Here is a 16082-nt window from a genome sequence, read left to right on the forward strand (position 1 = left end):
GGGTTATACACAGAATGCTGTAGTCAAAAGGCGTAAGATGCGTAAGGTTGTAGCGTATTCTTATACTAGGGATCAAGCTTATCCTTACTATGAATTGCCAGGCTCACTTTTTGCTAATGATGTGTGTCATATTATGGACTTCAGATAGATTCTCAAATTGATTGTTCCTTCATAGTAGCTCTTTTCTGCAAAAAGAAGTGAAATGCTGCTCTTTTTCACTCATAACTTATACCCACATTGTGCTGATTTTGGTATTGCTTGGATGTAGTCTGTATGTAATCGGGTTTGAGAAAGCAGAGCAATTGGCCCAGAGGACTTGCTATGGTTTTCTTGTAATTATTTTGATTGAAAAATTAGGTTAGTCACTGACTGGAAAAGGCAGAGGGAAATGGCTATAATGTATGCAGACATTTTGTCCATGGCCTAAGTTTAGTAGCTTCAAAAATGGGTTTAGGCAAGAGAAATTGCTCATCTGTCCATTGTTTTGTATTTAGTGGTTGTGCTAGACATTCAGCAGGTATCAGCCTCTCTAATTCCACTGATTGCCAGGCTCTTGTGATGATTCTCACAGACTGAGGATCTGTCCTGATAGGGCCATCCACCCTTATTTTAAGGAGAGAGGAGGTGTAACAAGAGATTAACTTGACCATGTAATTGATAACGCATAGGGCTGCAACTGATATGAATATATATGTCATAGAAACGTAGAGCTGGAAAGCAGATCATGACATCTTTAATTTTCCCCTTGGCTGAGGCAGACCAGATGCACTTAAATTATCTCAGTAATGTCGGGGGTATATGTTTCAGAACTGAGGCCAGCCAGCTTCACACCTCCTTTCCCTGAAACACTCCCCCATACACTGATACTTTCCTACAGCTGTCCCTGTACTCACACATCTTCCTCTTTCATAGTCCCCATGAAATATCCATCTCCAGATACTTGCATATGGGTTTTCCTTTTCTGCAAAAATTAAGTCAGGTTATACCTCAGACTTTATCTGAATCTTGCCTAGGATACAAAATCTTTTACTTTAATTCAGCACACTAGGTCTTGGCCTCAGTCAAAGAGTGCAGCACACAACTATATAAGAATAATTTATCCGTCACCACCTAATGTGAAAGCGCATTGAATCACTACTGCATTAGACCTTGAATTACCGTCTGATAGCTTTCTCTTGGCCAAGCAAGTGTAAGCTCTTCCAGAGAGTGCTCCACTTCACTGGAGTGCTGAGAATGCCCTTTTCATTCCCAGGGTCCCGCAGTCCCTGCGCCTGCGCAGTCCCGTTATGTGATGCAGGCATTATTTTACAGCATCTTTCTCAGTTCTACTCGCTGTGCTTTGCAGTGTAGTGTATTTTCTCTTGCCAAGACTAGTTTGCCACCAGGATAAACCTATCTAACTTTAAACTATTTCAGTTATACTTCTACACTACGTGTCCCGTGACTGTGCTGTAGGCTTGTTCAAAAGCAGCTGCTTTGCTTCAAATCAGTCAAATCCAGGATATGTAACCTAAGTGTTAATGAATGGTGTTAATTCTGTAATGTAGCATGTTGTAACTCAAGAGAGAAGGTGGAGAAAGACAGAAAATGACAAAAAAATGCCATTCAGAGATTTCAGTTGGAATAATTTTACTTCTGAGAATTTAAATATTGGCTTCTAATAGATTTTTCTGCAGAAGCACGAAAGTGAATGGGGAAACGAAAGTACAGCCAAGCCAAGAATTTATCTGAGAGTTGGCAATGGTAGAAAATGTCATTGCATCACTAAACAGTAATATGTGCACAGGTTTGTTAATTTGCACAGATCTATACATGTGTATTTAATTCATTTGCTCTCAAACAGGTTCTGAGCCTGGCTCCAAATGATGGCTTTGCCAAAGTACATTATGGCTTCATCCTGAAGGCAGAAAATAAGATAGCGGAAAGCATACCCTATTTAAAGGTATTTTTATTTTCTTACCTACAGTAAATATTTTACCTGTAAGAAATGAAATTGGAATGTATAAAACACAATCACAAATCACAGTTTAAGCTACCTGTTGCTGTGATATTGCTATATCACTGCCTATGAACAGGAACAAGCTTGTACATTGAAACTCATCAATTCTTAAACATCAAGTATTTGTTTTATTGGTGGTTAACCCTAAGTACCCAGCTGTGAGTCTCAGATTGTTTTGAGTTTGGTGGGATGCTGAAAACTTAAGGTTCTTGAAAAATCCAGAGAGAGTTTGCATATACTTCTGAGTGTTTGGGAGGAAACAACACAAAATAAAACCTTAATCCAGCTTTCTAAAATGCTTGTGTGTATGTATATAGGGTCGGGGCAAACGTCCATCTCTTGAATACACCTCTGTCTTGGAGGGACTGAAGAGAGAGGTCATGGCATCTGGAAAACAGATAACATGTCCCAATGTCTGTTTATTGAAGTGTTATATTCACTCAACCTAATTTCCACGTTACATGGTGGTTATATTTTATAGCCAATTTCGCAGCCTGTCTCTTGTGTAGAATTGGTAACCTATTTGCAGCAATGAAATGAACTCTTTTAGAATTCGTATTGAAATTTCTCGTATACTTTTTGGGTTTTTTAGGAAGGACTAGAGTCTGGTGACCCTGGCACAGATGATGGACGCTTTTATTTTCATCTGGGTGATGCCTTGCAGAGAATGGGAGACAAAGAGGTATGCATATAACATGTTCTTGCTTTAAAGTCTAAAGCTCTGATGGACTGCAGAATCCAGAAAAACTTTTAAGCACAGGCTCAATTTTGAAAACATGAATTTTTCAATATTTGAAAATAAAAACTATTGCAATCATAATCCAGCATATATGTGTAGAGGTCAAGATGAGCAACAGTCAAACACCTGCCATTGCTGTGACAATACAGTCTCTTAGCATCCCTTGCTTTTGAACTAACCTAAACTTTTGAAGCTTGCACGGGGCAGTTTGAACTGAGGGGCCAAACATTTTTCAAAAATTCAATGAAGGTATTTTTAGAGTCTGTTTTCTGCTCGTACCACTTAAAACAAAGATTTGAACTACAGTTAAAAATAAAACAAAACAATTACATGTATATCATTGCAGAGAAGTTCTCTCATAGCTGTGACATAACAGTGTTCTGTAAACCTCCCTTCTTTCCCAAAGTGACTTTGAGCACCAGTGAGTACATGATAAAAGATGACCATGAGAGGACTGAATGTGTGGGCTGCGTTATGGTATTTGTTCTATAACTGAAGTAGCAAACAGATCAGAAAAGCAGAGATTTGTGCAACAAATCTGTTGCATGCCAACAAAAGCAAATGTATGTGACTGAAAACCATAAAAGTTTCCAATTTGTTAATTTAAAACCAAATTTAATATAAAAACCAAATTTAAATTTGTGAATTAACACTATTGCCATGGTAGGGGAGCAAAGGGCTTTTGTTGAAGACTGTTACTAGTAATGAACTTTACAATGGGCATGAATTTAAAAACAAACAAAAAAAACAAAACAAAACAAAAAAAATCCTACTCACGTTCCAGGATGGGAAATATGAAAAGAATAAGAATAAAAAATCAAAATGGAACTGCTTTTTAATCAGTTAGTTAGTAATAGGTCTCAAAATATTGATACCTAAAATACTGTAAATAGTGTAATGTAAAGAGTATTTTGGCCCAGTCGGTAGGCAGTTCTCAAGTATGAACTGTAGAGAAGTAGACTACAATGAAGCCTGAATCTTTCTTAAGCCTAGCTCATCAGGTTAATTTTCCTTTTTTATAAATTGTGGAACTTTTATTGCAATACCTTATACATACATTGAAATACCATAACTGTGGTTTTTAAGTTAGATTGCCTTCTCTGAAAGTACAATAAAATATTCTGTCAATTGAGTTTATTGAATATAAAATTTTGTTTACAAGTGAGAATTAATTGGCCTCGTTGTATACATAAACAGACACACGGGTGTGCGTGTACACACACAGAGCATCTGGTTGCACACCCACTGTCTCTCTGCGTGTCCTTTTCTCAACAGAAAACCAAAAAGGAAATCCCTGTATGCTTCTGTGGGATATTTTGGGTTGAATGTTTGAGCCCAAAGCATCCCATTGCAATGTTTGACTGAAGATACCACACAGATGTAATTAACGTACATCATCCCAGTCCCCAGGATAACTGCATGTTAATGTTTACAGAGTTAATGGTCAAATCTGATGTAGAAAAAGTTTTAATCAATGACAAATGAACTTCTTGGCATAGGAGAGACTTTTAAATTTATCAGTGAAAAGTCCACTGTTGAGCTAAATTTTTCTCACTGACCTTGCTAGACTTGCTGAACTTCAAGATTTAATCAAGGAAACAGATCAATATTTAAAGAACATGTGAAATTGCTATCACTGAAGGTTTGTTGAAGGTAGATATTCATCTATTAGAGCTAAATTAGGAATTATGAATGTGGTCTTGGTAAGTGTTAGGGAAACAGCGTTGAATATGCCCTTTCCAACTATAATTTGATAAAATGCCAAATTGACTTAAAAAAAGATAAATTAGAACTGTGGAAGGTATTATAGAGCAAAGTGCTGTTCACATAGAATGTATAAACTGAGTGCATCTCAAACAATTGCTTTCCTGGAAAGGAAGCTATACTGTTGTAGCTGTCCTGAACAGTACAGTGGTCATTATTTAGTCTTTCCACTGCCGAGATCTGCATGTGAAAAGAAAGATTTCTCATGGAAACTCAGGACTGGAAAGGATGACTGAGGCAACCTAACCCTGCTCCATGCTATCAAAGGCAACCTTATAGCATAATTCTTCTAATAGATAAGGATTAACAGTATTATACATCGTGATTATAGCTGATGTGTCTTAAAGAGCAGCAACATTCATACTCATCAGTCAGTGGCTGAAACAAGTAATTCATCCTCCTTATCATTTGGGCTAACTCCAGGCACTGCAAATGAATGCAGGCAGTCAGCATGAACAATCTATTGATATCCCACTGCCCTTACAATTTACATCTTGGGGAACATACGTTATGAATCATAATGCTTCCATTTCAGAGACTTAACCAATATCACATAAAAATTTAAAGATATACTATGTATTGCCCAAAGGTAATATCTAATATTTTTTTTTGGACCCATACCCAATTTTACAAAGCTTCTCTAGTGAAAAAAGATGAAAGCTTATATATGGTTCGCTGTTATTCTGTTCATCCACACTGTTTTCCTGTACTTCAGACAAATACTGTAAGGCAACATTCTATTACGGCCTTTTCTCCATACTTCAAGAGAGTTATAAAGATGAGAGTACCACATTTTTTAAAAGCTTGAAGAAGATGTACAGACTCTTAAAAAATAATCTATGGTTGCAATATAGAGACTTATGTAAAAATTTGAAGACAAAACCACCCGAAGTCGTTTCTTATCTTATATCTGAAATAAAAGATCTCTAAGATGACACCTGGAAATTTTTAGAAATAATCCATTACATGAAGAATTTCCAATAGCTTTTTGTTTTCTTGACTGATTGACTGCTAAGACTAAGTAAGTCTTAATAAGTCACGCACTGATTTGTATCCAAAAAAGTTTTGGTTTTCCTTCTAGTTTACTGGCTTCAAGGTAAATGTAAATAGTAAGCTGACATGAACTGTTCTCCTAGAGATGTGTTTATTTGATTGTGTTTCGCTTTCCATTAGATCCCATAAAATGATAAAATGATTCTTCTTTAGCTTAAGAGTTTGTACTGTGGGTTTTGTTTCAGTAATTCTTTTGTTTTAGCCTTCATGTCAAATGTGGGCAGATTAATGGACAACTGTCATATGCTTGTGAGTTAGAATAGGAGAAATTACTCTCTTCGAAAAACAAATAACAATTAAAATAGTTAGTCATGCAGGGAAACTACCATACCAAAATGCTACTGGGATCAGTGTTCATGTTATCCAGATGTTGTGGTTTAACCTCAGCCGGCAACTAAGCACCATGTAGCCACTCGCTCACTCCCCCACCGGTGGGATGGGGGAGAGAATCAAAAGAATAAATGTGAGAAAACTCATGGGTTGAGATAAAGACAGCTTAATAGGCAAAGCAAAACCCGCCCATGCAAGCAAAACAAAACAAGGAATTCATTCGCTACTTCCCATCAGCAGGCAGGTGTTTAGGGCTATCTCCAGGAAAGCAGGGCTCCATCATGCCTGATGGTAACTTGGGAAGACAAACGCCATAACTCCAAATGTCTCCCTCTTCCTTCTTTTTCCCCTAGCTTTTATTACTGAGCATGATGTCAGATGGTATGGAATATCCCTTTTGGTCAGTTGGGGTCAGCTGTCCGGGCTGTGTCTCCTCCTAGCTTCTTGTGAACCCACAGCTGACTCTCTGGTGGGGTTGTGTGAGAAGCAGAAAAAGCCTTCACTCTGTGTAAGCACTGCTCAGCAATAACTCAAACATCTCTGTATTATTAACACTGTTCGCAGCACAAATGCAAAACATAGCCCCATACTAGTTACTGTGAAGAAAATTATCTCTACCCCAGCCAAAACCAGCACACCACATTTTCTGTACTCCTGCTGGAAAGAAAAGTGGAGGGTTTGGTTTTTTTGAGAACTTGGCTGTTTTATGTAGCGTGAGATAAGCATAAACATCAGATTGGGTGAAGGAGCATGAGAACGTGGTCCAGGTTTGTCTGAGCGATGCGTAGGCAGAGGCAAATTGGACAGGTTGCAGGCTTGGCAGGGAGAGAATTTCAAGTGGTGTAGCTAGAGAGGGACTCGGCACGTGACTCCAAGTAAAGAGTTTTTTGGACAGTTTCTGTTCAAGGCAGGGATTGCTGCCTGCATCAGTCCCTCTGCTCTGGACTTCTTACCTCGTATCTTCCTACTTAGCTGTCCTGTCTTTTTTTTTTTTATCATTATTATTATTTTTGTGTTGTCTAAAATATTGCAGCTGTAGCAGCAATGCTGGACAGGAAGGGGAGGCATTTATATGTAGCCTTCTCTGCATATGGTTCATCACAGTGCTACTCGTGCTGGATCTTTTCTTTCCGAGCATCCTGTTTTCCTCCTTTGCCAGACCTTGTTTTGCTGAGCTACAGGGTAAAGTAAGTTGTGGAAAGGGAGAGTAAGACAAGCAAAGCTCTAGTATTAACCTCAGTAGGTTTGTACTATGTGATTAGTTCTGGTGTGGCAACAAATATTTGAAGAAACTCAAGTGTATATTTATATTAGATAATTAAGTAACAATTTAGGTCCACAAAGATAGCACTGTTTTCATCATCACAGCATCTCCACTGGCAGCAGAAGGCAGTCATCTTTGATTCATAGGTAGAGAACTGAAACAGAGAAAATAAGGTCGACCAAGATGACAAACGATTGGATCTCCCCAGTCCAAGAACAGCACCTAGATTACTGACCCATGTTTGGTGTGAATGGTTGTGAGAAGGTTATCCTATTTTGCTAATGTTGGATTGGACAGCCTTGGCCAACTGATCTATTTGGGGATTGTTAATTGGGGTTTTGGGGTTTTGTTTGGTTGGTTTTTCTTCATTAAAGTGTTCATTACTACATTACATTAGAAGAATAACCCCAGAAGCCAAAGAGGCAGTCTGTTACCTTATCAAAAAAGTGTGTTACTTTTTTTTCTGTGGGAGCTTGGCTGATATGAATTTCGTTTTTAACAACTGCAATCTTTTAGGCATACAAGTGGTATGAACTTGGATACCAAAGAGGTCACTTTGCATCAGTTTGGCAGCGCTCCCTCTACAACGTTAAGGGACTGAAAGCTCAGCCTTGGTGGACAGCAAGGGAAACTGGTTATACGGAGCTGGTGAAGGTAAGGCAGTTTGTTTCTGTATACTTTGTTTATTTAATCTAAGGTAGTAAGCAGAGAAAATGCTAATCTATAAGGTCTGAATCACTGCTTGTGAGTACCAGACACCAATTTCAGACCCATCACAAGATTTAACTAAGAAACTGTAAAATGAGCTCAGGCATTTTCAAAATTGAGAACGGGGACAGGATGGCTGAAATGATTAATAAATATGAAGTTTGCATGGTAGACAACTGTAATGTCTCTAGTGCTAAAAGGACAGCAAACTTTGGTAATGTCTGGAACACCCATTGTGAATTTTTAATTAGTCAGGAAAGGCTGTGTATTTCATCCCTTGTGTAATATTTGGTGACTTCTTTGGAAGCTTTTAATTGCATAAGCAAAACAAGTGAAGATTCCCAGTAATGGATTTAATAAAAGATAAAAACAGTTTAACTTCTTTAAAGCACTTTTTTTTTTTTTAATGCAAGGTAAATAGTCTGGTTATTATTCGTAATAATAGTTTGCGTTTCCAAAACTGCATAAGTTTTATTATTTTAATTGTAATAATTTTAATCATAATTCCTGGAGGGGGGAGAATAAATAAGGGAGGAAGAACCTTTTTTTTTCCTGTATGTTTTAATTATTGGTATGTGGTTTAGCAAAATTATTCTGCACAAATAATTTAAAACCATGAATGTTTATTTGCAAAAGACAAGTTCCTTCAGAGAGGCTGTTTCATTGTACACAGTTACATAACATGTTAAAATACCTACTATGAAAGGATGATTTTATTTAAAAAAAAAAAAAAGACATTCAAAAAGGAAGATTACTCCTTGTTACACTTTTGATGGCAGCATAAATAAGGCTAGGAAATTTAGATTGGAGTGGGATTCTCCAGTGTAATCTCAGTCACACAAAAAAAAGCAATTAGCTTTATGGACTAGAGTTTGGGAAAACGTCAAATGTGCATGTATTGAACTCATTCTTGAAGAATGCAAAGGAATAGATACTTCCTGACATAAAACAGGTGGAGAAACTAAGAACTTATCGTACTTCTGCTAAACAGAAAATAATTGTTTTATTGATGTTTTAGAGCTATCTGCAGTGATGTTTTACAGTATCTTACACGTAAACCATTCAAATTCCTGAGTCACAGAAGGTAATGGTCCCTTCACCCTTGGCATGAGGAGACAAGTCAGCTTTGAATGAATTCAGAAAGAATTCCGTTTCCTGTTACAAAATGGCCAGGGCTCCCCCCTTGAAGAGATTTTTTTCAGGTAGCTCAGACCATATATGGAGGTCTTGGGTTGGATCAGCATCCTGCGTGGCTCCTAGAAGAGCCATTCAGAAGACCGACGAGGATAGAAATTCACCATGCCCTACACAGCACAACTGCCTCTGAAATCCACTCGTACCTCTTCAATCCAATCATTTTGCGGTATATTCTTTAGCTGTTTTGTTAGCAATATGTCATTGAATCTGGACTAAATTGTGGCTGCTAGTTTACTAACATAATAATATCATAATTTGGAGGATGGTAAGATTTACAGTCTTCAAGATAACGCTCACAGTTAACAGTATAAACCCAAAATACAGGTTAAATGCGTCAGGAAAAATATTTGTATTGTTGTTTTTCCTCCATAACTCAATAATGTACTTGAAGTCTTGAAAGAAAGCAGGCTTGATTCTAATAACATACAACACTGAAAGCAAAATTTGAAGTAGTATTGTCCAGAAAGTGGCAAAAAGTCATTGAAGACATTGGGTTTATTAATTTCTGAAATATTCCAATGTACAAGTTTTAGTCAAAAAAAAAAAAAAAACACCAACAAAAAACATTATTTCCCCCTTCCACAGAGCAAAAACGAATCAGCAGTTATTTCTTACTGCTTCATCTTGTTATGTTCTTCTTAAACCTTAACATTCTCCTGGAGAAACTGTCTGCTCATGGATTGGGTAGGTGTGTACTTTGCTGGGTAAAAGACTGGCTGGCTGGGCCCAAAGAGTGGTGGTGAGTGGAGTTAAATCCAGTTGGTGGCCAGTCACAAGTGGTGTTCCCCAGGGCTCAGTATTGGGGCCTGTTCTTTTTAATAGCTTTATCCATAATCTGGATGAGGGGATCAAGTGCACCCCCAGTAAATCTGCAACCGACACCAAGTTGGGCAGGAGTGTTGATCTGCTTGAGGGGTAGGAAATCTCTACAGAGATATCTGGACGGACTGGATCAATGAACCCATGATGTTCAACAAGGCCAAGTGCCGGGTCCTGCACTTGGGTCACAACAACCCCATGCAGTGTGACAGGGTTGGGGAAGAGTGGCTGGAAAGCTGCCCGGTGGAACAGCACCTGGGGGTGTTGGTCGGCAGCCAGCTGAATAGGAGCCAGCAGCGTGGCCAAGAAGGCCAACAGCATCCTGGCCTGTATCAGGAATGGTGTGGTAAGCAGGACTAGGGAAGCAATTGTACCTCTGAAGTCAGCACTGGTGAGGCTCTACCTTGAATACTGTGTTCAGTTTTGGGCTAAAAGAAAGACATTGAGGTGCTGGAACATGTCCAAAGAAGAACAAAGAAGCTGGTGAGGGGTCTAGGGCACAAGTCTTATGTGGGGAACTGCAGCTGAGGGAACTGGGGTTGTTTAGCCTGGAGAAAAGGAGGCTCAGGGGAAATGTTACTGCTCTCTACAGCTGCCTGAAAGGAGGTTGCAGTGAGGTGGGGGTTGGTCTTTTCTGCCAAGTAGCAAGTGACAGGACAAGAGGAAACAGCCTCAAGTTGTGCCAGGTGAGGTTTAGATTAAATATTAGGAAAAATTTCTTCACAGAAAGTGTTATCAAACATAGGACCAGGCTGCCCAGGGAAGTGGTGGAATCACCATCCCTGGAAGTATTTAAAAGATGGGTAGACGTGGTGCTTAGGAGCACGGTCTAGTGGTGGACCTGGCAGTGTTAAGCTAATGGTTGGACTCAATGATCTTAAAAGTCCCTTCCAACACAAATGATTATATGATTCTATCTGTGCGGAGTGTGTGGGAAATGCCTCCAAATCTCAGTGACAGAATTTGACATGGAAAACTGCTGTATGAAGGGCAAAGCAGCGGGGGCCCTGGCCCTCTGTCCCTATGTTTCACCGCTTGTTGTTAAATGTGAACAAGCTATTTTCAATATTTTGGTAACTATTCATACTCACCTACTCTGTTCCAGTAATAAAGTGAAATAGATTGAAGTCTTCACCATGATTTTATTTTATAGTCCAATGGATTAAAATGGATGTGTGGTCAGTAGTTATGCCTCACATGAGAGCTAGTGACCTCTCAATCTCTGCCTGTGTCATTTATGGCCATGCATTGAAAGGGTTTGACAGCAGAGAGTAAGGATTCTTGTAATATAATAGTCTCACACAAAAAATAAACTGGTATTAAGAAATCTGTATTTAAATACAGTAATGTCTTTGCCAATAAAATCTACGTTATTGCCAGATGTAAAGCAACTGTAAACTTCCATTATTGTTAGGAACTGTATTTAAAAAACCACATGGAGGTTTACGGGAATCAGCTGCTCAGAAACAAGTGCATATGCTCCCAGGGCTGTTTGCCTCCTGATTCTTTATTTGAAATCAGGATACTGCACTGAATATAATATGAATTTACTGCCATAACCTGAGGCTTAAATCCCTTACATACTATGGAGCATAAGCATATTTAATTTTTTTTTGTGTAGATACCAGCTCTTGGATCAAGAGCATTAAGCCCAAGTCCTGGACTTGACTCATTATGTTTTAATGGTGTTATGCATTCTTCCCATTCAAGGTGTGACTAAGAGTCTGTAAAATCAGGGAGTTCAAGACTGAGCTGTGTTTGAACTCCTGTAATTTCCCGCTTCCCTTCTACCTAGGAGTTGCCTGTTGTTCATAGTAAAGCACTGTCAGTGTCTTTTGTAGATGGGATCCAGGTTTTCAGGAGTACGGAGATGCTATTGATTTCAGGGTAAGTTATGTCTAAAACCATTGAGGAGCTAGTTCAAAATCAATGATATGTATTCAAATCACTTTGTATCCAACGTGTTAGGGAAGGAGTCTTAAAAAGCAAGGATAAATATGCACCTTTGGAGGTTAACTTTCAGCCTGTGACACTTGTGAAGGATTAGAGGTGACAAAGCAGCTGTTGTCTGCAACTCCTTGGACCACCAGTGCTCTTCATGCATCATCTTGTCTGCGTGGGTGAATGCTCCCTCTTACCTTTTTCAGACGAGGCAGCAGCAGTAGCTCGAGTAAACAGAGAAGCGCTTGTAATATCTTTAAAGTTTTCCAGTTCTGTTGATCTGTATCACTTTAGTTTAAGGCCTGTGTAAGTGTAAGTTACCATTTTCTTTCTCTTGTCCAGCCAGTGCAAAATCAGGTACTCAAGCTGGTATTTCCTTTTGTAGATATGGAAGCACTGAATCAGTACGAGCACTGTTCCCATATTCATCTCTGATCAGGTGGAAATTTTCAGCCATTTTGTTCCCTGCATTTTGGAAAAGTCAGTTTTCCAAAGATATTCTAGGAAACATTTCTATTTAATGTTAACTGTTAAACGAGTGTTATGGAAACCCATCAGTGGGAGAGAATAAGGTGAATGCAGCAGGAAAAATAAGTGATTTTCCCCTGTGATATATGGATGAGAGAGAAAACAATTTGCTAGGAAGAAGAGAGTACTGTGATAACGGAAGAGCAATCTTAATTTTCATAGATCTTAGCCTGCCTAAAAATGTTCTAGTGGGAGAAAGTTGCTATATTATAGACAGCATGTTCTAGCCATGGCTTGCTGAGCCTTTTATGATATATCAATGTACAACCTATTTTGTGTGATCAGTTTGTCTTTTAATTGAAAAAACTCAACTGAAAAATGCAACTGTTTAATTTGAATGGGGAAGGCTAATAACTGTATGGAGTTTTAAGACTAGAAAGGGGCAGTTATATCACCTGGTCTCACAGACTTTTCAGCTTTACTCAGCTTTACACATCACAAAAGGAGGTAGTGTGGGAACACATCTTAGCCAATTTCAGTTTGAAATTGACTGAAAATGTCTTACAGAAATGCTTTGTTCAAGAGCACAAAGGAAAAAATGAAAACTATTCACCCAAAATAACGTTTAGCAAGTAAAGAAAGCAGCTGGGAAATAAATGGAAGTCACTTTTATCCAGGTCCATTGTTACACTGTGGGTTTTTCAGTTATATTGCTATAACATTAAAATGACTTATTATTGGTAGAATAAAAGGTTTTCTGATCTATCTGATTTTTACAAATATAATGTCCTAAGGCAGCAGAGAACAGAATTTTTAATTCTGCAATCTTGTGATTTTGGTATGTATGAAGTACAAGGCAGCCATTTTTAATGGTTGTGCCCATAAATCATCACCTGGCATTTCAAGTCATATCTGATCTTTTTCAATAGCATCAGCATGTGCAAGTGAATCTTTGGAAACCTTTTTGAAGGTTTAAATCATAACTGTCAGCTTAAGTGGACTGTTTACATTTGTACGCACTGAATCATGATGTTCTGCCGAGACCTGGAGTTCCAGGTTATGCGAGTGGTTTTCTAGTCGCAGGAGTGCTTACAGGTAACATGTGCTGTCTTTAAGAAGATCAATACTCTTTCTAGCTTGCAGTACAAAATGATCTCATAAGGAGCCCTTAGGCTAAGCAAAAGGCAAGGCAAAGCGAGGCCTAGTCTGCAAAGAGGCTGACAATTATTGAAATTTTATGATATCAATGTAAGTAAATCTGAGAAATGCTGTGAAAGTTGTTTCGTGCCTTACATGCCTTAACATGTAAGAAGGGAATTGAATATAAAGAAACTTGATAATGATGATGAACACTTTTTTAGTGCTTTTAAATTAAAAAAAAAAAAAATTAATAATGGCAGGGAAAATCAGAAACAGTACTGAAGCCAAACACAGTAAGTTCTCAGTGCCGTAACATGGCTCTCTCAACAGTCCTTAGAAAAAAATTGGAAGCTCATTCGTGATGAGGGGCTTGCTGTGATGGATAAAAGAAGAAGCCTCTTCCTGCCTGAAGACGAGAATCTTCGAGAAAAAGGAGACTGGAGTCAGTTTACCTTATGGCAACAAGGTAAAACATTCTATATTTCTTCTCTTTCCCCAATTTTACTTTCTCAGATAGTTATAGTGTAATAAGGAGTAGCAACAGAGTTTTTTTCCAGAACCGCTTTTGTAATCACTGAATCTGCAGAAGAAGGGAGTTAGTAAAATAATGTCTGGGACCCCTGTGACAGTGAATAAGGGTTCTTTATTCTAAACCATGTTGTCCCTAGCCACTTCTAAGAATCCCTTGAGGGTAATACTCCTCTTCTGGCAAGGATGCCAACATTTTGCATCGTAATGCATAGTACAGATCAGCCTGAGGGAAGACAGGAACATGGGAGAAGGTGCTTCCTTAATACTGTGTTGTCAGCTAGGTGAGATCCATCATTCAGAAATGGTATGAGCAAAAGAATACGAGCTTTAATAAAGCCTGCTGCACTGTCCCTGAGCTGGCAAGTGGGAGGCCCAACTATTAGAATGACCTTAAATTCTTATAAGACTCTGGATATGAAAGAGTACTCTAAAATAAAATATTAAAAGCAATTTATATCAAAATATAATCTGGTGTTGAAATGGTATGATGTTGGTGGCATTTTTCATGGTTTTCTGTGCATCCTCATGAACAATTATACTTTTAGAATCATGTTTAAAAAATGGTAGAGAGCCTACTTTTCACAAATAATTTAAAAGCAAAGATGTTGCAGGCTGCCCTGATAGTACAATGTGTTAATACTTCTGTTTCATAATCTGTAAAATGGGAATAATGATACTACATGTCTTTGCATCTGCTCTTTGACAGCTTTGTTACTCTTCTGCAAAGCAGAAAGCAAGGAAGTGTTTGTTCATTGCGCTTACCAATGCTCTATCCATTATTTTCACTAGGAAGAAAAAATGAGAATGCTTGTAAAAGTGTTCCGAAAACATGCACCTTATTGGAAAGATTCCCGGAAGCTACTGGCTGCAGAAGAGGGCAGGTAACCGGCAAATTTCTTCATTTTCGCAAATTCCTAATGCTGGGAGCAGGCGATTTTGAGGAATGTGTATAGAGAGAGGGATGCATGACCTTGGTGTGTTTTTTGATGCCTGAAGCACACAATGAAGTTAACAGTAAAAATATGCCAAATTTTAGCCCTCAGCTAATATAAGGTGAAGTATGTCAGCTGACACCTTTCTACAGACTCTAGTTAAGCCATTTTACCTTGTGTTTCCTGGAAGCTCGTGGTCGGTAAGTAGTTATTTGCCACGGGTCAACCAATAAGTAATGACTTACTAAACCTCAGCCCTAAGTGACCCAGTCTGACTCATAGCTAACCCTGCTTTAGCAGGAGGTTGGATTAGGTCCTTTCTAACCTAATTTTTTTTTTTCCCCCGCGGTCAGAACCTAACTTTGCAAGACTAATTCAGTGAGCCAGATTCTTACTGTGATAAACTTCACCCATCTACCCCAACCTGGCTGCATTGGACAGAAGGAGAATCACCTCATGGAAGCCAAACAACACTACTGCTGTCACATGCTCCTTTCCTAAATGTAAAGGAAGGAAATTTTACGTGCATGAGCTGTGGCCTTGGGTGCCTACAAAGTTTGTTTCAAGTGCCTGTTCTACACTGGCTACTTGGCTACAAATTAACCTCATTAAGTTGTGCAGTAGACTTGTATGGATGAATACATATGCAACTAAATCAATGGCCCAACACAGATATCATGTGGTTCTGTAGGACAAAATTTTTCTTTTTTTTTTTTTTTTTCAAGTTATTATATTTTATCTATAAGGACTACAGGAGAAAAACCTTCATGTTGCGAAATTAAGGATACAAAAGTTGGAAAACACAGTGCTAGCATAATCTTAATTCAGAGCCTTGAGAGTAGGCATTCAGTTTTTTCACCAGACTCTTGCTTTTGATGCTCACTAGATGGCTACTGCTGTGGGAATGAATAAGGCTATTGTTTCATTGATTTGTTGCAAAGGCTGTTTGTAGTGAATATAACTGATGAGAGAGGTCATCACACTCAGTGCAGCTGACAGCAAGAAAACTGCTCTGCTTTCTGTGGCATCCATAGCCAAAATGGATCTATCCCAGAGAGCAAATTCTCTTTGAGAGCTACTATTTTGTTCATCATTTTTTGGCACCCCACATGTTATCACCAGGATGCAGTTTGCAGAAGCGTTGTGTATTCACAGCTATAGCTGTAGTCATGTGTTTTGAATATATAAAATGTAAAA

The 16082-nt window shown here is 38.5% G+C and overlaps 1 protein-coding gene across 1 annotated transcript in view; it reads left to right on the forward strand.

Annotated features, from left to right (window-relative positions):
• Positions 1-16082, forward strand: part of ASPH (aspartate beta-hydroxylase) — a 102809-nt gene that overhangs the window by 76899 nt on the left and 9828 nt on the right. The window contains exons 21-25 of the mRNA XM_009889784.1: positions 1844-1942; positions 2592-2681; positions 7666-7803; positions 13753-13888; positions 14743-14834. Coding sequence (XP_009888086.1) covers positions 1844-1942; positions 2592-2681; positions 7666-7803; positions 13753-13888; positions 14743-14834 — 555 coding nt within the window. The remainder of the gene's footprint in view (positions 1-1843; positions 1943-2591; positions 2682-7665; positions 7804-13752; positions 13889-14742; positions 14835-16082) is intronic.

This window comes from Charadrius vociferus, unplaced genomic scaffold (genome assembly GCF_000708025.1).
Source record: "Charadrius vociferus isolate BGI_N301 unplaced genomic scaffold, ASM70802v2 scaffold167, whole genome shotgun sequence".
NCBI classification, from domain to species: Eukaryota; Metazoa; Chordata; class Aves; order Charadriiformes; family Charadriidae; genus Charadrius; species Charadrius vociferus.